A 27,030-nucleotide genomic window follows, 5' to 3' on the forward strand; every position below is an offset into this window, starting at 1 on the left:
AGAGAGAGAGAGCACACTCCTGCTGTAGCTGATGGTCAATTACAGTGGATTAGGGAAGACTACTATAATCTGAAAAAGATATCTCTTGCCCATATCAACTTGCCAAACTACAGCCACTGTCTTAAAAGGCAGGCACTATATGTGCTGCTTACTAACTCAGAGATTCAAGACATTATACTGATGCTCACTCGTTAGTGTCTATTTGAAGGTAGGTTCAGATCTCTAACAGCACATGTTAGAATTTCAAAACTACATTACTGTGGAAACATAATTCTGAGTTGACAATTTTTTTTCACTGAATGAGTCAAGAAATAATATGTGCCTATAGGCGTAGTAACGTACATGCTGTATCTTTTTTTTTTTTTGCTATAAATGTGCATAGCATTTAAATCTTCACCTGTCTTTTATATATTCTGATTTCCAATATATTTTATTTGGCTATTCAGTTTCAGCCAATAATGTATCAAAAATTATATATACAGATAAAATTTAAGAATACAAAGTAGACACTAAGTTAAAATGGAAACATAAACTCTGCATGCCAAACATAAGTGCATCTCTGTCACTAGGAAGACATCCTACTTAGTAGTCTTTTTTGGTGTAATGATAGAATGATAGTGCTTTTGCTGGAGGGACTGTCCTCAGTGCTTGCTGGCCTGGAGTAGTAGTAGTTCTAATGAAAAGACTAGGAATGAAATCTTAGACCTGGTCAAAGAATATCTAGAAGGGAGAAATTAAGGGATTGTGCTACATACAAGTCTCTGGGGTTGTGGCAGCAATGTTGTTTACATAGTGAAATATCTTCTTACTTCACACTTCTGTCTGCATCTGCCAGGGATTTACGATCTCTATGGCTGAAGATGTCTTCAGGAGCTGTTTTAAGACAATCAGATTTGCATTGGGAAGTAAATGGAGAGAGTCTTTAGGTCAATTTATTATGACTACTTCCTGAATGAAATCTAATAAAGGTAAAATTCTTCTATCAAGGGGGAGAAATATAAACAGTAAGACTCCAATAGTTTTAAATTGTTATAAATCTTCTTTGCAGGATATTTCTTTCAAAAACTTAGGAAATACTTCCTAAGTGCTATCATCAATTTCTGAAATTACAGCATTATTAGTACTTCTTATATCAAAGACAATGGTACTTCACCAATAGCTGAGTAGGGCTATATTATTTAAAATTCTCCATTCCTAAGATTTTGAAATCACTTTTAAAATATTTGGTGATATATTAGTTATTTTTAAAGACACACTAAAACCAAAAGAAAGTCTGAACTGCAGAGATTCCTTAATCATTAAGATCAGGATCCTAATGCCTATAAAAAAAGTACCCTTCCCTAAGTAATCTTGGATTTCCTAGCCAGGATGAAGCATCCACCATGAGGCTCAGATGGGCTAAGACCTACACACTTATCTCTCTCTGTATTTTTTCTTCTACTTCCATTCCACACATTTGATCTGATCTGTGGTACACTGGTGTGTTACTCTCATGGAGAAGACCAAAAATAATGGACCTAGTAAAAAAAGTCCTTTCAAAGATTCTTCTGGAAAAAAAGAAAAACGTTTTCTTCAACTCTCTTTCCATCCAGCTCTATGGAGGATCATCAGTAGACGCGCTTCAGATAGTCATTTGTTAACGTCTAATGCAATGATTCCCAAAGTGGGCGCTACCGCCCCGTGGTGGGTGCTGCAGCGATCCAGGGGAGCGGTGATGGCCACAGGTGCACTTATCTTTCCTATTAATTGCTATTAAAATTTTTAAAAAATTAATTTTCAGGAGGCTAAGTAATATTTTTTCTGGAAAGGGGGTGGTAGGCCAAAATGACATATATGTATTAATGGGGGTAAAGTGGATTGTACACAGTTAAGTATTCACCCTGCTGCTCTTGTTAGCACAGATTGGGGAAATACATCTCAGATACTGAGGCTGCTTACTGAAGCAGCTTTGCCTATCTCTACCTCTAGGTGGGAATTGTGACAAAGGTAAGGTCAGGGCTTTTCAGTGGCACACATTTCCTAGTGTTCAGAAGCCATACCACCTAGCTTGTTGGTCAGCTGAAGTATTCCTTTCACCAATACATTCAGCTTTATAATGATGATCTGTGCTAAAAGGGTGGAAGTCTAACAAAATGGAGCTTGGATAGAGGAAGTCTCCAAAGGAATAAAACCTCAGCTGATATAAGAGATGATACCTATCAGTAAGAAAAAAAAAGATGAAAAACCAAGAAAGAAAACCTTAAGCCTATATTATTCAAAATAATTTTTACTTTCTTGGCAAATTAAAATAACACCAAATACTTATGCTATATAAATTAGTTTTGTTTGGTTAACTATTTCCACTGTTAATTGACTACTAAGATAATTCCTAAATAAGGAAATGTTGATTATCTGAAAAATGTCTAAATACTTTATAATAAATAATGTATTTAAATGTTTTAATAATATTTACAATTGGAAAAATATGTATAGTCATCTCAGTACTACTTCTTCAACTTCATCTTCCAAAGAATCAACTGCCTTTACTGCTGGTCGATTGTTTGTGTGTTTTAGCCGATGCCTGTTTGGGTTAAAATTCTCTTCACTGAGTAAAAAATCATCATCTTCATCTTGTCCTTTCTCTCTGCTACCTTTATCCCTAGGGAGTACATTTAGATGGTCAAAGTCCCCTTTGATATTAGTCAGAGAATTTGAGGCACTATTTTTACTGGAAACGGTACTGCTGGCACTGGCACCAAATAGTTGCTCCATGAGATTAGATTTTTTCTCCTTTTTAGTAATTAAGTCTCCACCATCTTGACTGCTTTTTGGAAAGTCTAAAATGCCACTTTTTTGATTATATAGACTCGATCTCCCTGATGTTTTCCCAAAAGAAGGCACATAACTACCAAATGTGAAGTCAGTGGCGGGGATTGGGCTCCAAATATTTCTTTGTTTCTGGTCTGCATTATGTGGGGATTTATGACTGCTGTCTTGAGTAAGAAACCCAGTAAACATCCTCTCAGTGGATTCTGAGAACCTGAAACTTTGAGATTTTTTCTCTGGAGAGAATGATTTCGAATGTGAACTTAAGTTCAGGGAGGTATGTGTTTCTTGATCAATTTCATTCAATTTAGCAATTAACATTTCTTTCTTCAGTCTTTCTCTTTCGTCTTGTTCTTGTTCTTGTTCTTGTTCTTGTCCTTGTTCTTCTTCTTGTTCTGACTTCTCACTATTTTCGTTTTCAATTTCACAAACTGCTGTCTCTTCTGTAGGTTCTTCCTCCTCTATTAAATCTACACTTTCTGTTTGACATTCAAAGTTCTCTCTTGCACAATCTAAATGGAAGCAAACAACAAAACAAAATCACAGAAAAATTTCATAGCATCTAACTCTTAACAGATAGGTTCAAGTATAATAAATTTTAATCTGGAGCTCTATATCTTCTTTGGATATCATCACAACCATCATTATTCTCAGTTCAATATTATAGTTTAAAATTCAACATTATGATTTGAAAAAATATACTCTAAAAATGCCATTTTAACAACTTCCTCTGTGCTGGGTTACTTATTTTATACCCCTTTTCAAGAGGCTAAATCAGTGCTGTAGTATGTATATAAAATACTTAAAAGTAGGTGATAAGTCAATAAAAAAATTTTTACAAATATAGAAATAAACCTTAAAGTACTATACATTTTCATTTAATACTCCATTAAGGTCTTCCTCAATGACTTTAGTCCACTTTCATTTTACATAGTAGAAACTTCTGACATCAAGAGACCATTCTATAAATATGTTTGAGGACAATAAGAAGTCATTCATTTTTGTTTTTTCTCTTGTGTTAATATTATGCTTTTCCTCAAGTTCCAGGGATAAGACAGGGAGAGGAATTAAGACTTGTGATTTCATTGGAATAAGGAACTCTCAGGTTAGATATCTCTGTATATAGCACTTCTGCTATAGTTTGTAGTTGGAAAGTTGTTGAGAGCAGAGGCAAACAAGTAGGCAAAAGTCCTGTGCAGCCCAAATCAGCTTAAAATATAATTGGGAAATATTTAACAAAATAAATAAAACCACAATAAAATATAGGTAGCATTATATTTTGAGACTAAATCAATCTGTGACACATGGGGATCCTTATGTATAAATTACTGGGCCCCACTTCTAAGAGTTTGACACCACCAGCCTTGAGCACTAAGAGGTTAAATAACTAGCTCAGGATCACAAAGCCAGCATATATATAGGAATAGGAATTGAATTTTTTCTTCCTGGTTTCAAGGTTGGGTTCCTTTCCACTAAGAAATCCTCCCTCACCAATTCACTATTTTGCCATTTACTATCTTGTCACATAAAGTATGTTTCTATGCACTAGCCAAAAATATAGAAGCAGAATTTCTATTTCAGTAACTTTAATTTAAAAAAAAAAACCCACAGATATACAAGTGTTAACACATTAATCAAGATATGATTTTGTATAGTTCTTCATCTAAAAAGGGAATTTTTTTAGCAAAACTTTTTTATAAAACACAAAAGTAACATAACATTAAGGTTCTTTCTTCCCTCCATTTTACCTTTCTCCACCTTTCTCTACCTTTAACTCAGTTTTTTCAAAATTAGGAATGGAAATTTAAAAATTATTCCTGAGCTTCTTGTCCAGTCTTTGAAATCTATTAAATTTTATTCACTAAAGTACTAAATTAAATAGTACAAGTATCAGTTTAAGAAGGGAATCAGAATAGAAATTACAGAAACATGAAGACCTCTTGTTTCACCAACTTCAATGCATCGTATCAGTAGTCTCCAGCCTCTGGGCCTACAAATCTGGTGGTCATGGAACTACTGCAATGGGTTCATGAATCCATGCATAAACCAAGAATTGTCATGTGGTTCTTTCTTTAGCTCATCAGCTTATACAGCATGACACAGAATAATAAAGCAAACTTACCTTCTGTGAACTGAATAAATATCTCTCATAACTGTAAAACTATTTTCAAATACATGTAGGTGCTGTTATAATTGATAAAATACAAATTCATTTAAAAACTTTGCTGAATACAGAATATCTTTTTGTCATCATGTGTTTTCTTAATCAACAGATAATATTCCAAAAGTACTGGGGACCCACAAATTATCTAAATGTTTAAAAAGGAGTCCTTCAAATTTTAAAAAAATTGGGAATCACAGTTTTAGATTTTGTTAGCACATCACTTAATAGTATAGAAAACAAGGGCTAACTCACATTTGAGATGTAATGCTTAGACTTAACTCTTAACTTAGCATTAACTCCTAGATGATAAATTTTAGTCAGTATATATAACATTCATAAGAGATACAAATATTACCTCCATTCATCTTTTTCTGGAGGTGACATGTTCATATATACTGACATACATTTTTTACCCTTCTAAGGATGGAATATACATATATTTAGCTTCTTTTCTTGCAGGAATAAATTGTAAGCATTTTACCTCTAAGATGGAACATAAAAATTTCTCTCTCCCTTTTTTTTTATTGCATTCTGCTGTTGTCTAAGGAAAGTATTATTCCTCTCTCTTGAGTGGGTCTACTTTGCCTACATAGTTCTATCTAATTAATCTGCTTCCAGCCCAGCTATTTTCCATGAACTAAGATCAAATCTAAGATGGAATCTGAATTAAGAAAACATAATTGTTTATTGCTCCTTAGCCTTGGTATCCAGATCTAAAATCAGCTTTTAATAAAATCTTTTTGTTCATTACTCAACCCAAAGACCTGGGAAGAAAACAAAATAAATACTTCCCAGCTATTAATTTATACTTTACTCAAACAATATCAAACAACCTGAACATTTTTCTTTACTTCCAACCACTTTACAGCATAGCACTTTCAGGCCACACAATGAACCAGTCACTGCTTCAAGATATTGAATTCAAAGATCCATAGATCCTTTACAATGATGCAGGATTACATTCAAACCAACTCAAAAGGATCGCCATTTTTAATTTTTTTGAATAACTTATTTAGTAATATATGACTTATTTTACAATTTTCATAGTTAAGAAGCTCCTTAATAATGGATATCTAAACCAAATTCAATCTACTGCTTATTACTCTATCCCCTTGTCTTGTCCTCCTAAAAGAGAAAAACACATTTGTACATTATCCTTTCATCTACTTGGAAGATTTTTTAAAAGCTGTTTTCTTAGCCTTCTTTCCAAGATAACTAGACAATGTTTCTTTAAACTTCCTTTTCAAAGGAACGATTTTCTAAAATTTTCTATATTTTTGTCCCTTTCTTCTGCTTCTAATATCAGACTTCAGTTACAGGTCTCCAAATTAAATGGATATTTCGTTAAAATTCTTAGTAGTGATGCATATGAAAGAATTACATGTATGATATATAATTAAGAAGCCCAAACTCCTTCCTTCAAATTAAGGTGTTGGTTCTCTTTCATGCCAGTCTCTATCCTAATTAATCTGGGGTAGGATTGCTAGGGAATTTAAACTTTGAAGAAATATAGTTTAGGATTTCCCTGATACACTTGTACTAGTTTACAGCTATGGTTCTTTATAGGTTTAGGTTTCTAAAAATGGACTAGCAAATGATTGAGAACATTCTAAAAAGCTGCTAACTAAAGTACTTAACAACTGTTTGTTGGTATCAATGCTGAGTGAGATTTAAACAGCAAATCCAGAGCTGCATTAAAGTCTGGGCATATTCCAAACAACTGTTAACTTAGAGATTTAATCTACATTGTGAGTCATATCTGAGAGTATCCTAATCCTGGTACCAGGACATTAATATTTTGAAAAATTACCATTCAAAATAATAATAACCATGTATAATTTATCTATCATTTCCAGAGCCCTGACCTTTTTTGGCTGTCAATTCCCCCCCCCCCCCAAGTATCATAGATTACGCTAACAGGTAGCTAGGTAGTTCCTTATCTTGACAACATTCTGGTTCTCTTTTTTTCTTTTACTATCTCTATATCACAAGTAGTTATTAAAACAGTGATATTTAATTTCTAATTTCTTTACCTAGCTCCTACTCTTCATATTAGCAGTCTTTTCCCCTTAATACTCTGGTTTTGCAAAACCTTATGTGAAGCAAGAAAGACAAAGGAAATAAAAACTCCCATAAGAAATACTCTTCTTTTTAAATAGATTATTTTCCTTACCATCTTGAAAAATTTCAGTTTCTTCTCTTGTACTACATAGTTCATCTTCTTCTAGCTGTTTCTCGTCTCTTTCTGTAATTGTGGTCTCAGGTATTTCTTCATCTTTCTTTGGACTTTCCTCTTCCTATTATAAGAAGTGTTTATTTTTTAAAAATGTAGAAAACCCTACTTTATAATAACAAATACAATTTCTACTATTATCACAGGAACTATTAAAATCTACACATTTTAAATACATAAATTTACAAGACCAAATTTCATTAAAATGTCTTCTACTGCTATAAGCAAATTAAAAATCAGTAAAATTTCTATTGATACAGAAAGAAGAAATATCTGGAAGTATTCAATAAGAAGTTTATCAGCAGATTTCAGCAACAGCAATAGATATATGTACTAGTCTTTCAAAATTAGCAGATAAGAAGCTCAACATGTGGCGGAGTCAATTTAAACTAATATCCCTTAATCAGCACTCAGGCAACCAGCACCCTTAAGCAAGCTACAGACAGTGGAAAATAGAGAGAGCTTACCCACAGAAAACTTAAAGGCCTATCAGACTCAAAACTTTAGATGATACCCAACTTCCTCCTCCAAACAAACAACTTTTAGAAGTCATGCTAACAAATAGGTCTAAGTTTACTTTGCTAGTTATGTGATCCAAATATGACCTGAGCAAACACAACCTGAGATCTATACTTTTGTCACTCTTTAAGAGTGGTTAATTGAACAAATATTGGTCCACTGATTTTTTTAAAACCCTTACCTACCATCTTAGAATCAATACTGTGTACTGGTTCCAAGGCAGAAGAGTGGTAAGGGCTAGGCAATGGGGGTTAAGTGACTTGTTACACATCTAGGAACTGTCTGAGGCCAGATTTGAACCTAGAACCTCCTATCTCTAGGTCTGACTCTCAATCCACTGAGCCACCCAACTTCCCCCTGCTCCAGTGATTTTAATAACCACATCTGGCTTCTGATATTTTTGAGTTGGTTTTTAAAAAATATGTGTTTATTCCATGTGGCCTTCTGAGGCTTTCTGCTTCCTAGGTTCATTCTGGAGGATTCTTCTATTCCCTTCTAGCTTAAAGTTAGCAAAAAATTTGATCTTTATGTTCATTTTGAAGTACGTTTTAGTATGTTGACTTGTGGGCAATGACATTAATTAAAAATAGTGCATATTTTTAGTGCATAATTGAGAAATCAACCAAGTTGAATGGGAAATATCGGCTCTCATGGGGGTGGGTCTGCCTAAGGAATTTTCACTAAATAAATGGTTATGCTATCAGTTTAAAGAAAAGTTCAATTAAACAGGATATGAAATGGTAATGATTTTGGAGCAAAATGACTTCAGTTGGATTATTTACTTTACTACTTTTTACTTGTATGACCTTACATATGTCCCTTCTTTCTTGGACTTAATTTTCTTATATTTAAAGTTCTTTCCAGCTCAAAAATCTTATAAGATTAAAACCTATTCCCTAACTATAATCATTAACTGAAATATTATAATACTAAAACACAAGTAGCATCAACCTGAAATATTGACAAGGTTTATATTTGCCTATGGTTTTTTCTAATCTTTCCAAGATGTTCCATAAACCAAGAAAAGTATGTATTAGACATAACAAAAAGGTTGCATGTTCATATGATACTGAGGACAATTAAAAAAAAATGTCTTCCAAGTTATCTTTCCATTTCTAGCCTATATCTTCATTAAGCTAATCCATCCTGAATGAATTTATCTTAATGATAGTGCAAGTTTAGAAACAAAGACATTTATGAGACTTGATTGACTTGCTCAACAACTTTGTAGGGGAAAACCAATCCAGGATATATGGGAGTAGACGGAAAAGATCTATTCTTTCCACTCCAACAAACATGAGATTTGAATATCACCTAGATAATTGCTAGGTTCTAAAGACCAAGATTATAGGAAATCCATTCTAGTTTTACTATATTATACTTAAGGTGTAGAATGTCAAATGTTTTTATAAGTGAAAGCATCTTATAACTGTCTTTTTACTGCTTATATAACTAATCCTATTGGATATAGTCCAATACAAGCTTACTGTATTTCACTTAATAGTGGCTACTGTTAAGATTCCAGCACACTTCTTTATTCGTCACATTACTAATATTAAATTTGCTTGCACCCAAGGATGGGTAAATTTAATTTAATAGATAGAATTAAAAAAAAATTCATAAGTCACTAATATTGGTTATTGTAAACATAAAGGCAATGATGACTATTTAAGTGTCTTACCTCAGGATATGAACTGCCCAAAATACCCCTGGAAAAAAATTCTCTATTCCTGCTTGGCCTTAAAACCACACCTAGCACAACAGAATATTCTGGGGTTGTGTGTTTTAGTGGCTGGCAGGATTAAAAATAATATAAACAACTCACATTTACAAAGTGTTTTAGAAAAAACTTTTTTCAACATAATCTTGTAGGATAATAAAAACAATAACTGATATTTATATAGCACTTTAAACTTTGCATACACTTTACATATATTATCTCATTTGGGCACCATAAAAATCCTGTGTGATCCAAGTATAATTTCCTCCATTTTACATATGAGAAAACTAAAGCTTAGAGAAGTGACACAATTTGATAGTCACACAGCTAGAAAATATAGGTCTTCCTGGCTCCAAGTCAGTCACTTAATTTATTATGTCACACTGCTCCTCTAAAAATAATTGACATTCATAAAGCACTTTATAATTTGTAAAATGTTCTAAATATATTATTTCATTCAAGCCTCATAAAAACTTGGAGTGAGAGAGATACTACAGGTAATAGTACTGTCACTATTTTGCAAATTAGTAAATTGCCCATAGGTCATACAGCCAGTAAACACTGAAAGTAAGCTTTAAACTCAGGTGTTCTAGTCAGGAAGCACTACCCCAAGGTTCAGATTCAGTGACTTGTTTAAGGTAGCACAACTAGTTAATGACAAAGCCAAGGTAAAAATTTGAACATTAAGTCTCTTAATTTCAAATTTGGTATTCTTTCTCTTAAAAAAAATCTATATAGGCTGTCTAAAACTTTTGCTACAAAAAATAAGAACTGTAGTTAAAATTTACAAAGCACTTGCTGTAATCACTACAGAGAATAAGAAAAAAAAAGTCAACATGGATTTAAAAAAGAAAATTGGTTCAGAGGCACACGTTTGAAGTAGAGAGACTACAAAAATGCAACTAAATTTTTAAAAAGAGAAACAGATCCTAAGACCTGGCTTGGGTCCAAAAAGACATAAGTAACATTGACACTGTTTTTTACATTTAAGAAACTTTGAGAGAGTCTTTATTTTTTTAAATGAATGGGGCCTAAAAAGTTTGGTTTAGGATTCTTAAACTCACCTGGGTAGTAAAATGGTCCTCTTCTGGTCTGAATGAGTCTTGAGAATCAAAAGTTAGTGATGAAAGAAGCTCATCTTCTCTGTAATATTCAATAGTTTGTACTCCTTTTGTGCTATGTACTCCTTTAACACTAGAGCTCATGGCTGTTAAAAAAATTGTAACCAAATAATATATTAAAATCTGTAACAGTAATATTTCCCCAATTAACTCTGGAACAAAACACTATGTGGCTTAGAATTTAACACCAATGAAGAAACTCCTTCCAAAGCAGACCAAATTTTATTCTGCAGTGCCACCTTTAAGATTAGGACCTGGTGCATGAATAGGTTAAGTGCTTTCTCTATGGTAGCAAAGTTTATATGTGTCATAATCTGAGGGTGGCTTCCTAGCCACATTACTGCTGCTTGAAATATACTGAGAAACCAATGCCTAGAATTAAGGAATACCACTGGGATAAGCAAGAAGGTTAAACAAAGGGAAACATTATGGTAGAATAAAAGAAATAACATGTATTTTCATACTTGCAAACCAGTTCATGTTAAATAATTTTGATAGCTAAAAATATCACACTGTACATTTCAGAGGGAATAATATTGCTACCATAGTATTGTACCTCCCCACCCCCAATGGAACCCTTACTGACATCACTCAGAACACCAGAGTTTCGTGAATCAATTCCATGATTATGAAGCTCTTACTCCAAATTCTGTAAAATGCAATTCCATTAGATATTCAACTCCCAAAGGCCTTTTGGAAGGTATGCTCTGGGGGTCCAGGGGAGTGGTGATTATGACTTAGTAAAATCAATTTATGCTATAATTTATACTTTCCAATTAATTATGACTTGGTTAAGTCAACTTATATTATGATTTATTCTTTTAAATTTTCAGTGTTAAGAGAGGGGGACAATATTTACATTTTTGAAAAAAAATTATGTAAAGTTCATCTTAATGAAATGTTTTGTGAAAAACATCTGTAGGGAAGTTAACAAGCCTTAAAAAATGTAGTAAAGGGCATACTGAAATTATAATGGAATTCAAAACTTTACTTATAACAGTAATAACACAATCTTAAATCTTTATATAACTTTAAGATTTCCAAGGGCTTTCACATATATTATCTCCTTTGATACAAACTCTGTGATGTAGACAGGATAGATATCCTAACTACATTTAATGGTTGGAGAAATTGATGTGCAGAGAGAAGTTAGAAGACACTTCCTCCTGGTTTCACAATGCTGGAATCAAGAGTTTCTTACTTTTAAGGCTTTGACATAGTATTTCACTTGGGAATTAAGGAATAACCCCTCCATCCTGCCCTCTAGTCCTGTCAATATATAATTAAAAATATTGACTGTACCATTTTTTCTTGGAGAAGCATCTCTGTCTTTCTTAGGAGTTTTCCTCACCATGCGGTTAGAATATATATTTTTTGCATCTAGTTCTTTCTCTTTTTCCTGAAAATAAAGCCAGTACAATCAGCTGAGGTTTTGGAATTTTTGTAATGACTCAGTTGTTCAAGAAAAATACCCTACTGTCTGGTATTTGCCTTATTCAAGCTCAAGTTCCCTATTTAGCTAGAGAAAAGAGTGTCTTTGGGACCTTATGCTCTAGAGTACTCAGAGAAATGGAAAAATGCCTTTCTCTACACTTCTCCCTATCACAAATCTCTGGATTGTCATCCTCCCAAATTTTATTCTGCCTGCCCTGTAGTTTTAGGCCCTGGGGTAGGTAGGCAGGCCCCTCCTAATCTTTGATAAACAGTTCTGTAACAGATAAGCAAATACTTAGACGAGCTGTTTTTGATTCTTAAAAAATCAGTCTAATATAATAGTATCTCTGAAGTCAACATGAAAAATATTGTTTGCAACAGTTCTCCAGCAAAACAATGTTGCTTTCTACATAGAAATGGTATGTTAATTCAAAAGAAACCAGTCTACTATATAGATGATGCTATTATCTGGTTTAGAAATAGACTAGGTATTTTAATTTTTTTCCAATATATTTAAAATTTTTTTTGTAATTGATTTTGGTGGTGTATTTGTAACAGGGTACTTAATAATTCACTATTCTATGTGCATTACAACCATTATGTTATCAGAATTTTTACTCCCAAGAGCCAAAGCTTATAAATTATATTAAAATGTCATATAACATATAAAGAACAGCTTTTTTCAAATGAAAATATAACAGTTACTACTAAAAGTCAAGCAGTTCTATAGTAATTATATATTTAAAAATTAATTCAGTTTAACAGTTTTTTTAAAGCTCACCCTCAATTTTTGATGTAATTGTTGTACCTCCCTTTGGAGAATTTTATTTTCATCCTGAACTTCATGTGCCCTTCTCTTTTCAACATTTAACTGTCGCTGGAAACTGCTGGTATTCAGCTGAAGATTTTTTGACAGCTCCTGTAATATGTGTAAACATATGAGAAAAACAGTTTATTTGAAAAGGAATCTGTTAACAAACTACCACTATTTAACATCACCTTAAAATGGCATGCTATTTCTATTGCTGGCCTAAACACATAAATCATCCTCTGCCTATAGATTGTGGCCCTAAAAGACATCAGAGAAGAACTATACAAATTAAATCTGTTTCCTCTATTATATTTTTCTTAGTTTTTCTTGAGAATTTGTATGCAAGCATTTGACAGACTGAAATTTATATTACTGGAATTAGCAGAAGAGTGGTTAAAGCTGATTGTGGCAGGTAAAAATCTGGAAGGCCGAGAAATATTTTTGCTGAAACTATTTTGAAGACTAATAATAAAAATAAGCATCAGAGATATTTCAGTAATATTTTTGATCCAAAAGGTTTAGCTAAAATAGAGCATTCCTAGGATAAAAATCAACAAGCTATTTCAACAGTGTTCAATAATGCATAGTTTATGAATGAAAAAAATTGATTCATATCCTCTAAACTGGTTTAACAATATAAAAAAATAACATGTCTTTATGTTTAAAAAAAAAGCTCGATTCTATGTATCAAGAACATAACTGACATTCACATTCTTCCCCATCCCCATTTCTTCTAAAGAGAGTAACTTCCTTATTAGAGCATTCATTGTTCTATTAGAAAAGAGACAAAATAATGGAGGGAGACTCAGGACTACATCCTGAGAGAATGGGAAAGAAGAGGGTGGAAACTAGGAGACAAAGGGTCACTGAGAGGAAAAGCCAAAGAAGTGGGGCATGATGGCATAAAAATATACAGGGTAGCCAACTTGAAATGAAAGGATTTATGGATGATATCAAAGTCAGAAAGTTTTGTTTGCTTTTCCTTTTTCTAGATTACAAGAAAAACTATAATTATGTTTGCATATAATGGAAAAAACAAAAATTTCAAAATCAAGTAGAATTCAGCTAAACACATTAACCTGCACATTTAAATTTTGGTCTAATTTGTACATAAGCTGGGCTAAAGGGCAATGTCTTTTTTCATAAAGGACAAAATCTAAAAGGATAAACAGTTTGTAGAAGGCATCATTAAGCTACTTAATTGATAATTTTTCAAGGACTTTGAAAGCATTTATTTGTAAAACAAGCTATGAGGGTAGCTAGGTGGCTCAGTGGATAGAGAACCAGCCCTGGAGACGAAGTCCTAGATTCAGATGTGGTTTCATTAGACTTGCTAGCTGTGTGCTTGGGTGAGTCATTTAACTCCAATTGCCCAAGTCTTACCACTCTTCTGCCTTGGAACTGATTCTCAGTATCAAGGCAGAAAGTAAGGGTTAAAAAAAAGTAAAAAACAAATCTGTGTAATTTATACTCATGTAGCACTTTCCTTATGCCCAGGGAAGGTCACATAGTAATTCACTTGATCCCCATAACAATCCTGTTAGGTGGATAATACTCTAAAGATTATCTGCACTTTCAAGAAAAGGAAAAACCAAGTCTCAGAGAAGTGGATGGAAAGAAGTCTAGAGTTAAAGAGACTGAGGTTCTGGGTTAGAATTCTAGCTAAGCCTTCATTTTCTTATCTATAAATTGAGAGTATAGAATGAGATCATCATCTCTAAGGTCTCTTCTAGTTCTAAATGTATGATCCAATGAAATGACTTCTAAGGTTATGATGGTAGGGAAAAAAAGGCCAGAAGCAAAATATTCTGACTTTTCATATTGTATTTTGTTAGTTTAGAAAAATTTAAAAACCATATACATTAAAGTATGAAATTTACAATGAACTTACTTTTTGAATGAAGGACCTTAGTTGAAACACTGTTACAAAAGTGGCACTAAGAATCAGGAAATTCAGATTCTTTTTTGTCCCAGTTGTGTCACTAATGCCCTATCCTATTGGGCAAGTCAGTCTTTATGGGCCTCAAAGTTCCTAATCTGTTAAATCAGCAGGTTTTACTAGATGTTCTTTCTCAAGTCCTTTTTATTTTTTTTAACACAATGTCTTTCCTCTTTTAAGTCTAAAATGACAGGATTTAATTTAAAACAATTTTTACTTTTTAAGTACTGGTTCAAAGTGATATTTAAATCCCAAACATCTGATAGCTACATTAGTTTTTAATATAATTTCATAAAATAACTCCATTAATAGATATAAACATTTTAAAAACAAACCATTGACAAGAACAAATGCAATTTGTTAATGCTGAGCCTTGATGCAGGGGTTTCTATATGAAGAAGAAATATATGTCACATTTCTATACATCATGTGTACAAAACTCTAAATTATGCTGACAACTGAATTGTTTAATTTGTGGTAGTGTGTCATTTTAATTTAGTTGCAGTTCATTAACTTTTCCTTTGTTCATATTTTTCCCACTGAAAATGTTTATAAAAACTACATTTATAACATTATTATTTTAAAGCTAAGCTTTTTGCACACATATAATTCAAATAGGCCCTACTGATAAAGATGAAAGACTGAGAGAAAGGCTAATTTCAATTAGTAAAAATTATTAATTTCAGAATATCCTAAGAAAATTTTGGTTTAATTACTTTTAAGCACCTACAATAATTAAAACTAGATTAGCAAAGTACTATTTAATAAAAAGTTCTTGGAAGACCAATTTGATAGGTTCAAAAGTATAATTGCTTAATCACTAGTTTCTAGGCAAATGAATACTCATTATATTTGACAAGTTAGGTCTTTTAAACAATATAAATATCTACTTTTAAAAGCCACTATAAAACATCTGTGGTTTATTTTGTTAATTTGCTTAGGACCATAGATTTAGAGCTAAAAAGGGCCCTAGAATAGTTCATCCAGTTCAAACCTTTCATTTTATGTATGAATGGAGGACCAAAAAAGTTAAATGACATGACCAAGATCACTTAACAAATAAAAGAAACAGAATGTGAAGCCAGGTGAATATTTTTTCCATAGCACTATGCTATTTAAGTAAATTTCCCTCAGAGTGAAAAACTCCACTGCACTTCCAGGGTATAAATTAATGAGAATTTACTGTATCATAGTGGCCCTTTGCACAGCCTAATCAGAATCTGTTTCTCATTTTCTGTTGCTTTTATTAATCATTTGGAAATCTTCATGGGCAGTGGTTCCCAAACTTTTTTGGCCTACCCATTCCAGAAGAAATATTACTTAGTGCCCCCTGGAAATTATGAAACTATTTATTGAACTCAGAATAGAATGTAATGCAAAAAAAAAGTATGGCCATCACCGCTCCCCTTGATTGCTGCAGCACCCACCACTTTGGGAATCACTGGGATAAAGTAACAGAATCTGGTCAGATAAAGATACTGTCTTAAAATAATCTTGAGAGCTTAAGTTTTTTAAGTTTGTGTTGATGACCTGGAAATTATGACTTCTCAATGAAGTTCATGCTGGCAGACTGTCTTACAATAAGAAATGCATCTTTTTTTTTACTTCCTTTCCTTCTTTGCACATACTTTCTCACAATAAATATTAATTAGATTAGTCTTGGGCCATTTAACCAAGAAATTTGGTTACTGGGTAAGACACTTTGATAGGATATTCTAATTACCTGTATTCTGTAGGAAGGTATTTAGAGTGAATATGGGGAGGAGGACTGGACTTCTGAAAAAGATAATGATAGAGGCACTACAGAAAATATATTTAGGCCTCTAATCACTATGTGGGGGCTGCTAAAGTTATAATGGCAGAACTGACTGTGGCAAAGAAGCATAAGAAGTAGCACTTATTTTCAGGTTAACATTGCTTTCGTCTACATGGAAAGGTTTCACTTCTAATTTTGAATAAACTGAAGAGGTAGTAAGTTTAAAAAATAAAGGAATATTTAGTTCATTTAAAAAAAACACTTCTCAGTGGGACAAACATCCTAAGGAAAAATAATCAGTTGAATTTGGCATTTATTCAATACTTACTTTGCATTGGGTATGTATGCTTGATCAATTCATATACTTATAACTAGTTTATAGAACTTGGAATGATTTTACTATTTTAAATGATTAAAGAGGTTTATTCTTGCATCTTTGTGTTTATGACATTATAGCTGATACCTATGATTTATTTGCTATAATTTCTTCATCTATAAAATTAGGGTATTGGGCAAGATTACTTCTAAGGTCCCTTCCAGGTATAACATATTATTGTTTTGAGTAAGACTCTTTGATCAGGATTGCTATATTCAATTATAGTATCACTTTTATGGAAAAATGATATTTGACTTACGATGATTGATTTTATTCCCAATTTCTAGGAATCTACTATGAAAAAAATTGGAACCGCTTTTTCTGTTTGAAGGAATAATTAGCTCAAAGTATCTAAATAACTTGTCAGCCAGTCAACTAGCATTTATTGAATACTTACTACATGCCAAGTACAGCACTAAGTACTGGGGATACTGAGGCCAATTGTTTTATCCTCCTCCCAAACAGTAATTTTGTGCTGTGTATTAAATAATTTTATTATTTTTGAAGACACTATAGGGTAAAGAAAGCTGAGTAATCCTTTTCTTTAAAATGAATAGCTAGGGCCAGCTAGGTAGCTCGGTGGATTGAGAGCCAGGCCTAGAGATGGGAGGTCTTAGGTCCAAATCTGGCCTCAGGCACTTCCCAGCTGTGTGACCCTGGGCTAGCCACTTAACCTCCATTGTCTAGCCCTTACCACTCTTCTGCCTTGGAGACAATACACAGTATTGACTTCAAGATGGAAGGTAAAGGTTTAAAAAAATAAAAACAAAAAATAAAATAAAATAAAATGAGTAGCTTTAAAAAAGTCAGAATTTGCCATTGCTTACTGTCATTTTCCTCCTCTTCCAACTGAAGGAAAAATAATAGAAATTCCTTTCTCTCTTTATATCACTTTGGAAGAATCAAGAAAATATGAGAAGTATTTGAATTTGCAAGAAATTCAATTTATTACTCTACCTAATCTCTTAACAATTACCCCTAAGCAAGGTAAAAAGTAAGGGAATTTGGCAATTATAATACTGAATTGGAGGAGGAGGTATGGCAGCATTGTTCTTTCAAGCTGATAGTATGTCCATTGCTAGAAAAAGAAACTGGAACTGAAAGTTTCCCTGCTCAGTTGACATACCCTTCTAATACCAGAAAATAATTAGCCTCATTTATTTTTTGGACCAGACTTGTGTTATAGGAAATTTGAGTGCACAACTTCCCTTTATCAATATAGATCAGTATTTACAAGATTCCTAACATAGTCTATACTATGTTAGGTATAGGTACTGCTGGGAGGATATTAATTCTTTCAGATTATTAGAGTGACTTTTAGTATATTGTTTTTATGTGTGAAGAAACAAATTTAGAAATTCACAAGTGCAATAATAATAGTAATAATTAGCACTTACATAATAGCATCTTAAGGTTTGCAAGGCATTTACGAATATCATTTTATTTTATCCTCACAATAACCATTGGGGGAGGCAGCACTATAATTATCTCTATTTTATGGGTGAGTAAATTGAAGTAGACAGGTTAAATGACTTCCACAGGGTTATATGGGCAATAAGTGTCTGAGGATGAATCTGAACTTGGGTCTTCCTGACTCCAGATGCAGTGCTTTAAAAGATCTACTGAGACATTTTATAACATTCCTAAAAGGCCAAGACAATGACTACTATAGCAGCAAGATGGAAAACTACAAAGAAGGTGGAGTACATTCTAAGAATAGCTGACAGAGCCAAGAAGTAATTTACTTCTCACAAGAACTTATCCATTAACATAGATACCATTTTTCACAATTAAATTTTTTATATTTCCTTGAAATCTCTTCTAGCTTCTTACATACAAAAATACTAAAAATAGTTTCATTTATCAAGGGGTTTCAATAAAACAGAAACTGGTTTTAAATGGAGCACACATTAAAATAATCCCTAATGGAAAAACAGCACAATGTAACTAGAAGAGATTCTTTAAAATTCACCTTAATTTTTTTCTCTGTATCATCTAATTTGGTCTCTGCTAAGACTAGTTTCTTTGCTAGATCGTCTCGTTCAGGTAGGTGCTTAGCTTCAGAAAGCTTTTTCAGTTTCTTTAAAGAACATTTTGTCCTGTAAAGTTCACACTCTGTATCTTTCACCTTTTTATCAGTTGCACGTTCTTTCTCTTGAGATTTTCTTAAGCGCTCTTTTAGTGCTCTAATTTCATTGTTATGTCTGACTATAAGTTGTGAGATTTCATTTTCTGTATCTTCAAACTTATTCAGGGCTTTCTCCTGTCTATACTGAAGTCTTTTCAAAGCCTTGTTTTCTTTTTGCACCTCATCTAATTTGAACTGGAGTTCAGTCACTTCATTTTGTAGCTCACTGATTTTCAGCAGTCTGGCAGTAAGAACCCGTTTGGTTAGAAGATCAATATCTTTCTGAGTAGGCTCCCTAGTGAGGCTCTGGGAACGATGTCCAAATCTGAATTCTCTTCTGTTTGGTAGGAACTTAGAACCTGTTCTCCTAGAGACTAAAAGGAAATAATAGTTATATGCAGTACATAATTGAACAGAATATTAATTGTACATATTACACTATATAATTTATTAAAATTTTCTCTCTGGAGTCTCAGATTTTAGAATAGAGAGAGATTTAATTTCCTTTAAACAAGGTTTGCTTTCTTTTTCATTGACTACGATTTGATAAACATGCATGGTATTCAAATTACAAATCAACAATTCATTCTTAAACATAAGTCCTAATATCTATTATTTTAAAAATTATTTTATAATAAATCACCCTTTTACATTCTTAATATTATCGTTACTCTAGTAAAGAGAATAGCTTTAGATTTAAATAGTTTGCAATATAAATATGACATAAGCCAAAAACTGGTTTTTTTATATGCCTCACCTCTACTGGAAGAACTAAACAAAAATAAAACCAAAAATCAAATCATAAAAGCTATGAAGACCAATCTGTGACATGATATGATTAATTAAAATTTGATTTTTATAATTCTATATTAATAGCTATTTTCCCTAAATAGATACTTTTAAAATTATATTATTCATCAATGATTCAAAACTGAATGGTTTCTTTTAGGGTTTCTTTGGTATAAATTTAAACCAAAGACATTGGGGATACATTAAAAAATGACAACAACAACAACAAAAAAAAAAAAACAGAACAAGCCAGCCAACCAAAAAACATAGACAAAGATTTTAAATGTACTTTAATTATGGCATATCCCAATAGATCTATATAATGCTGACAAAAAGTCATCAGATCAACTATAACAAGCTAGAACCAAGATGCTTGAGTTAACACAAATTAGAGTCTGGTAAATACAGCAATTAACAAGGAATCTTGGGCCTCAATCTGTAGTGTACCTATCCCTTTAAGAGAGGCATCTGGAAGATTGCTATGGCTTAGAATCATCTCCAAGGTGACTGAGTGTTTTCCAGAGGGAAACACGCTCCAGGCCACAGAGCATTAGGAAAAACTAAAAAAGACCTTTCCTCCTTCCTTATGTCACCTTGGGGTCACTAATTATAAGCCTGGAATAAAATATAACATGAACAGGTAAGTAGGGTAAAAAGCGTAGGAGTTAAATTATGTAAAACTACACAATATTGCTTTTAAAAAAGATTTTAATAGAAACTGCTTTGAATAGTCTTAAAACTGTTTCTGGGTTTCAATTTTGTATACGTATTAATGTGAATGGAACTAGTGGTAGAAATAATTAACAAAGCATAGAAACAACTAATGAAGCCAAGTTTTCTCTTTCATTAAAAAAAAAAAGACAGCCATATGCCTGAAAATAGAAAGTAAGGTAGGAATGTATTCATACTCATTTCAGATTCAAGAAAATTACAGCCCAGATGATTATGGCAATATAACCATGAAGAGACAGTGACAAGAACAGGTGAATAAGATTTGAAAGTTTAGCACAATCAATATTTATTGACATATATCAGAGAGATACAGTGGCAGTATGGAGAATAAACCTTAGCATCAGAAGACCTGGTTTCAAACCCTATTTCTGAAACAAAATGGCAGTGGAGAATCTGTGCAAGTCACTAACTCTCTCAGTTTCCCCAGCCTTCTCTAAGGCGCTTAAAACAGTTATAGAAAGTAGATACAATTTTGTTGTGGTAGAGGGAGTTTCCTAATAGGTCATACTTACTAATAAAATTACAGGTCTGATCTCCAAACTAAACAAACAAAACTACATACCAAGCAATATGGAAAAACTGTAACAAGTTTATTTTCCTTAAGGAAATGTCAGTTCTGCTGGAGGCAGGATGCAAAAGAAAAATTGATGTACTAAAGTTATCAAACCTCTTTTCTAGTTCTGGCATCTCTTCCCCTTTACCCTAAAATGCAGTTTATAAAATGAAAAGAACAAAAAAACCTAGGAAAAAAATATAAAAATGTAGTTTCTCTTAGTGATTTATACTAGGAGTGTGTGTGTAGGGAGGATCAGAGGATGGTTTGAATCAGTGCAGCCCTAGCAGTGAAGTGTGTGTGTGTGTGTGTGTGTGTGTGTGTGTGTGTGTGTGTGTGTGTGTGTGTAGGTTCAGAGGAAGGTTTGAATCAGTGCAACCCTAGCAGTGAAATTTTCATGCACATATACATGTACTATTGTGTACATTATAAAACAAAGAAAAATAGAAATTTTAAAAAGGATTTGAGATAAGGACAGCGTATTTAACCTTGAAATCAGTAGGGAACCACCGTAATTTATTGAATAGGGGAGTAAACCAAAGTGGCCAGAGCTGTACTTTGGAAAAAAGTACTTTGGCAGCTATGTTGAGGACTGGCAGAGAGAGAGAGACCTGAGAAAAGGAGGCCCAATTAGGAAGCTGTTGCAAAAACCTACACCAGCAGTGATCAGTGCAATGGGGAGCTGAGGATGAGACTGAGGTTACAAATCTGGGTGTCCAGGAGGACTACAGTGCCCTTTAAAGAAAAAAGAGGAAGTTCAGAAGAAAGCTGGATTTAGGAGTAAAAATAGTGTTCTAAGATGTTTGAGGCATATTATATAAATCATTCATTCCTGCCCACCCTGTGTGGCTCATTGTCCCATCCAAAATGAAAAGGGGCTGGGGGAGATGTACCTTCCTCATTAGGTCACTATTCCAGAGACCATATTCCAAATGGACACTGGAAGGCAGTGGGTATAAAAGCTGGGTGAGTGAGGGATGGAAGGTGTTGAGAAGGTGGATTTTTTTTCATTGGTATTTACTGTTATGTTTGGGTGGGTAAATGGGGGTGGTGGGCTGGGTTATGATTGGGTTAAATCTTCCCTGAGGGGGCTGATGAGGGATGGAGAAGGGAGAAAGTTGGAAACTAAGAACAATAGAAGAAGGTACTGAGTGAGGAATGTGTGTGTGGGATAGGGTAGGCATAACTGTATTAGAAGCAATCCATCAATTTGAAAGGAATGATAGGATTCACCATCTCACTTTCTAAGATTAACTGATCCCATTCGGTCAGATTCAGGCCTTGGTCTTGGATCCAAAAAGATCTGAAATTAAAACCACTCTACCTCAAATACTTGTTAATAACTGTGTAATCCTGGGCAAGTTACTTAACCTCTCTTGGATTCAGTTTTCTCATCTGTAAAATGGGTATAATATCATCTACCTCACAGGATTGTGGTGAGGATCTTATAAAATAAGCCAAAAGTATATAGAAAACACTATTTGCTAAAACTAAACACTAGCTATTATTAGATAGTATAATTAGCTAAATGGTAATGAATAATGTAACCATAAAGGAAATGTTCAATTCTTGGAAATATGTTGATTTCTTACATTATCCTTTTTTGTGGGGAGTGAAACATCACACACCCAAATTGTTATGCTTAAAATATACATTTACATACATGTTTTGAATTGTCCAGCACAGAAGTTACAGTTTTGAAGTGATTTTATTGAATAGTGGGATAAGAATTGGCATCAATAATTCCATTTTCATTCATTTTACTTGGGTAAAACTGGGTACAAAGAAGTCTTCAAACCTTTTTCCTCTTAGAGGTCCCAAAACATACATACACACTCATATATTGTAAACCAATTTATTTTTCAATTTTTTTAAAACCACTCTTTGCATTACATTTGTTTAACATGATTTTTTTCCTCACAGAAATAGCAACAGGATGCACTGACTCAACTTGAAGACACCCTTATTATAGGAAACATACTGGGTTTTCTTATTTTGTATGATTTACCAAATTTTTAGTAGTGAAATAGAAGGTAAATGCTATTTATGACAGAAAGAGAAGGCAGAATTGCTATGGTATATTTTATGTGTATAAGTATGTACCTATGTGGTTAAATTGATGAATTAGGGGATCTAGCAGAGTATTCCCTTAACCTCATATTGTATTCTAGCATGTCAGTTAGAAGAGAAGACTGGAAAATACTTGTCTAATAATTTTCATGTTAAGATTAACACTTTAGAAAATGAGATAGTATCTCAAACATGTCAAGACATTTCATAAAAGATCAAAAGGACTGCTAGGACTATAGGGGACGGGACCTCACACACCAGTTATCTAGTTCAAATCCCAATTTTAAAGATGAGAAAATTAAGCAATGTAGACCTACACAATACAAATGGAGTACCAAGACATAAACTACAGCAAAACTGTTATCTATTCAGTGTGGATATTTTTGGTCAACGGCCAATAGGAAATCTGATGCCGATTATCTTTCTAGTGATTCTACTTTCAAAAATATTAAAATATACTTTTATTCCAGACCCTACATAAAGTCAGTGGTGTTGAATGTTAAAAACAAAAAGAAGAAAAAGAATTATAAGTGGCAGAGTGGATATAGAATGCTGGATCTGGAATGGGGAAAATCTGAGTCTCAGATGCCAGACACTTAACTAGCTGTGTGACTCTGGGCAAGCCACTTAATCCTGTTTGCCTCGGGTTTCCTCATCTGTAAAATGGACTGGGGAAAAAATGGCAAATACTCCAGTATCTTTGCTAAGAAAACCCCAAAAGGGGTCACAAAGAGTTATCTAGACATAAATGAAAACAAACAAGAAGAAACATATGAACGAATCTAACAATTTGTTTTCTGTTACAATATTCTTTCTTTAGAAGAGGTAATTACAATGATTACAATTAAACCAGCAGAAATTCATTTACTGTTATTTTAATAGTTGGCATATTCAAATGAGTCAGTATGGTTCCATCATTTGTTTTTTAATTTAAAGGAAATAACAAATTGGAGATTGCAAACTAGGACACAGTGCAAGGCAGAGAATAAACAAAATCCCAGAAGTTAAGGTGATGTGAACAGCTTTCTTAACAATTTTTTGTTCTTCAGTAGTTTTAATCTTTTCTGACAACTCTTTGTGAATTCATTCGGGCTTGTTTGTGTTTTTTTTTTTCTGTGTATGGCAAAGTTACTGGAGTGATTTCAATTAAAAATGTGAGACTTTATCAAGGCCATATATTCTGCTGGGGGGGGAGGGGCAGCATCCAAAACTGCAGGAGGAGAGTCAAGGAAAAGAAATGGTTGTCTTCAAATAATGCCTTCCATTAAGTAAGCTAAGCCTAGGGATAAAATATTCTCTAAAGTTCAACTTGTAAGTCCATAGAATCATAGGATCCCCAAATTGGAAAATATCTTGGAAATCATCTAACACAATCTCTTTTACAACATAAATACCAATCTCACTTAGAAATTTTCCAAAGAGGCCCATTCTATTAGGTTAGGAAGTTTTTTTATATTAAGTCAAAATCTGTTGTCTTGATGGCTTTCACCACTAGTCGAGTTTTGCCTCGTGGCTCAATAGGAATAAGTATGATTCCTCTTCCATATGATAATCCTTCAGAAGCCTGAAAACAATCATGTTCCTTAACTTGTATTCTTTCAGACAACCATTTTTTCTCTCCAAATCGAAGTGCCAAGATGCTAAAAGTTAATGTTCTTACCTTTCAATATTCAGGTCATCAACTATGTATGATATAATAAATGCATACTTGTACTCAAAAACAAATTAAACATGTTTGACACAAGAAATTTAAAAAGCCAATGAATGAATGTATAGAAATTATCTTTATTTAGGAAAATATACAATTTGGAGTCAGAAGTTCTCTAGTTATCAATATATAGATGCATAAGCATCTGGTTTTAAGTAATCTAAAGATCATCAATGAAATAACTCACAATTTTTCCCTGCAAATTAATCAACTTTCACTATCTGTACTGTTTCATCAGAGCTAACAACATTTTTTCTTGTTGCTGTTTTAAATTTACTATTTAGGTGTCATCAAGGACATGGTGTTTTGTTTTGAATTCAGTTCAACAAATACCACTCCATCTACTATATTTTTCATTTTTCTATTCCCTTCAACTACTCACAGGAGGCACAAATAATTCACTGAATTGAATTGTTGAACTTCAGATGTGATAGAATTCATGTGGTAACTGCTGTCCAAAGTTTAGTTTTAATTATTACTCCTTTTTTTCAAAAAGCTACAATTACATTTGTTTTCAAAGCTTTAAAAAAAACAAACACAATGGAAGTCTACACTTACCCCAAAACTCAGCAAAACCTTACATTATTTTTTATCAGTTAATGAAAAAGCATTAAGTGCTTACTATGTGCCTGACCATGTGCTAAGTGCTGGGAACACACACACACAGAAATGTCAAAACAAAACATTGTTCCCAGTCCTCAAGGACCTTCAATGACTACCAAATAACAATAAGGTTGATTTTTAAAGATAAAATTTTTCCAAATAATTTTCTTCCAAATTTAATGATCATACAAATAACTTGGCTTATTGATGATGTGATGATTCTTTTAGTATTTTATGTTTGGGAACACTGGAAATGATAGCTTACTTGCTAAATGCCTTACAATAATTTAAATTTTTCTCTTAACCTATAAGTCAATATCTTTGCTGTAAAGATTTAGAGTTTTGCTCTTACATTTATTTTTTGTTGTTTGTAAATACCCTTCTAATTTTGCTGGAATCATGTATTAAAAATGGATACAGGATCACAAATTTTAGAACTGGTAGGGTAAATATAATCTGTGAGCCAGAGGTAGTTGTATCATTTTTGCATTTGTTCTATATTTAGTACCTAAAATAGGCTCATACATGTTTGTTTCATTGTCAGGCTTGGCTATGAACACTTTTGCTTTCTCTTCAAATTTCCCATAATGAATTCTGTCATTTAAAAAAAAGACTACAATTTATAAATTACAAAACCCATGCCTATCTCTGGCCACCAATTATTTTATATTCCCTATATCAAGAAAGACTAACAATTGTCTCCACCACATGCTATTGAATTTATTCAATGAATAATACTGATCTGTAATCAAATATTTTCAGTCATGTAATAGAATTAAACTAATGGTTGATGGTTCCCTCCATTAGTTCAGTGCACATACTATATACAATCGATAGAGAGAACAAAGCTGACAGGTTTAAATTAACTGTGTGTATTTATCCATCATTACAACTATTTTCCTTCATGAAATCTTTTTGGCTATTCTGTGACAATTCAAGGTTCTGTGAAAAGTTTGAAAAAAAAAAGTAAAAACTATGTGGAGTCTAGTCTAACCTTTGAGGCCTCCAAAATCTGGCTCCAATCTACTCTGCCATCCTTTATCCTAAACTATTCACACACATGAACTCTAAGCTCCAACCACATCAGTCTTCTCACTAACTCTTGTTATTTTTAAAAATGATAAAGGCTGATTTTATGAGGGAAAATAATATTTTAATTAAAGCCATGCTGATAGAAATAAATCGACCACATGCCTATAAAAAAATCTATTCAAAATGCCAGCCAGTCCCTATCTCCTTCCATCTTGTCTGACTCTTTCCCCAGGGAGCCCACTCAGGTAGCAAAGAGAACAAGTTCAAAGGGACTTCCCAATATTTAAAGACCTCCTTTACCTTGAAGACATCATCCAAAACAGGCATGTGGCCGCCCTCCCCACCTCCAGAGTTTGTTACTAGATAGGCAGAGGGACTAGGTAAAGATGCTCCCCTCCCCTCCCCACAGTATCTGACTGAGATTTTTTCACATTCCACCCCCTTCTGCCCAGCAGCCCAATGGGAGTGCACTGGGGTAAGTGAGTGGCTCACAGGGCAGAGATGGAGGGGAGCAGAATGCAGGGGCCCACTCCCCTC

The 27,030-nt window shown here is 33.3% G+C and overlaps 1 protein-coding gene across 1 annotated transcript in view; it reads right to left on the bottom strand.

The window, feature by feature from the left end:
• Positions 1-11: 11 nt before the first annotated feature.
• The window catches only part of LCA5 (lebercilin LCA5), a 51,072-nt gene continuing 24,053 nt past the window's right edge, over positions 12-27,030 (bottom strand). The window contains exons 3-9 of the mRNA XM_044675377.1: positions 18,851-19,380; positions 12,778-12,915; positions 11,865-11,961; positions 10,506-10,648; positions 7,143-7,266; positions 2,453-3,317; positions 12-873 (exon numbers count right to left, since the gene is read on the bottom strand). Of these exons, the coding sequence (XP_044531312.1) occupies positions 2,473-3,317; positions 7,143-7,266; positions 10,506-10,648; positions 11,865-11,961; positions 12,778-12,915; positions 18,851-19,380 (1,877 nt within the window). The 3' untranslated portion in view covers positions 12-873; positions 2,453-2,472. The remainder of the gene's footprint in view (positions 874-2,452; positions 3,318-7,142; positions 7,267-10,505; positions 10,649-11,864; positions 11,962-12,777; positions 12,916-18,850; positions 19,381-27,030) is intronic.

The sequence above is a fragment of the Gracilinanus agilis genome, chromosome 4 (assembly GCF_016433145.1).
Source record: "Gracilinanus agilis isolate LMUSP501 chromosome 4, AgileGrace, whole genome shotgun sequence".
Taxonomy (NCBI): Eukaryota; Metazoa; Chordata; class Mammalia; order Didelphimorphia; family Didelphidae; genus Gracilinanus; species Gracilinanus agilis.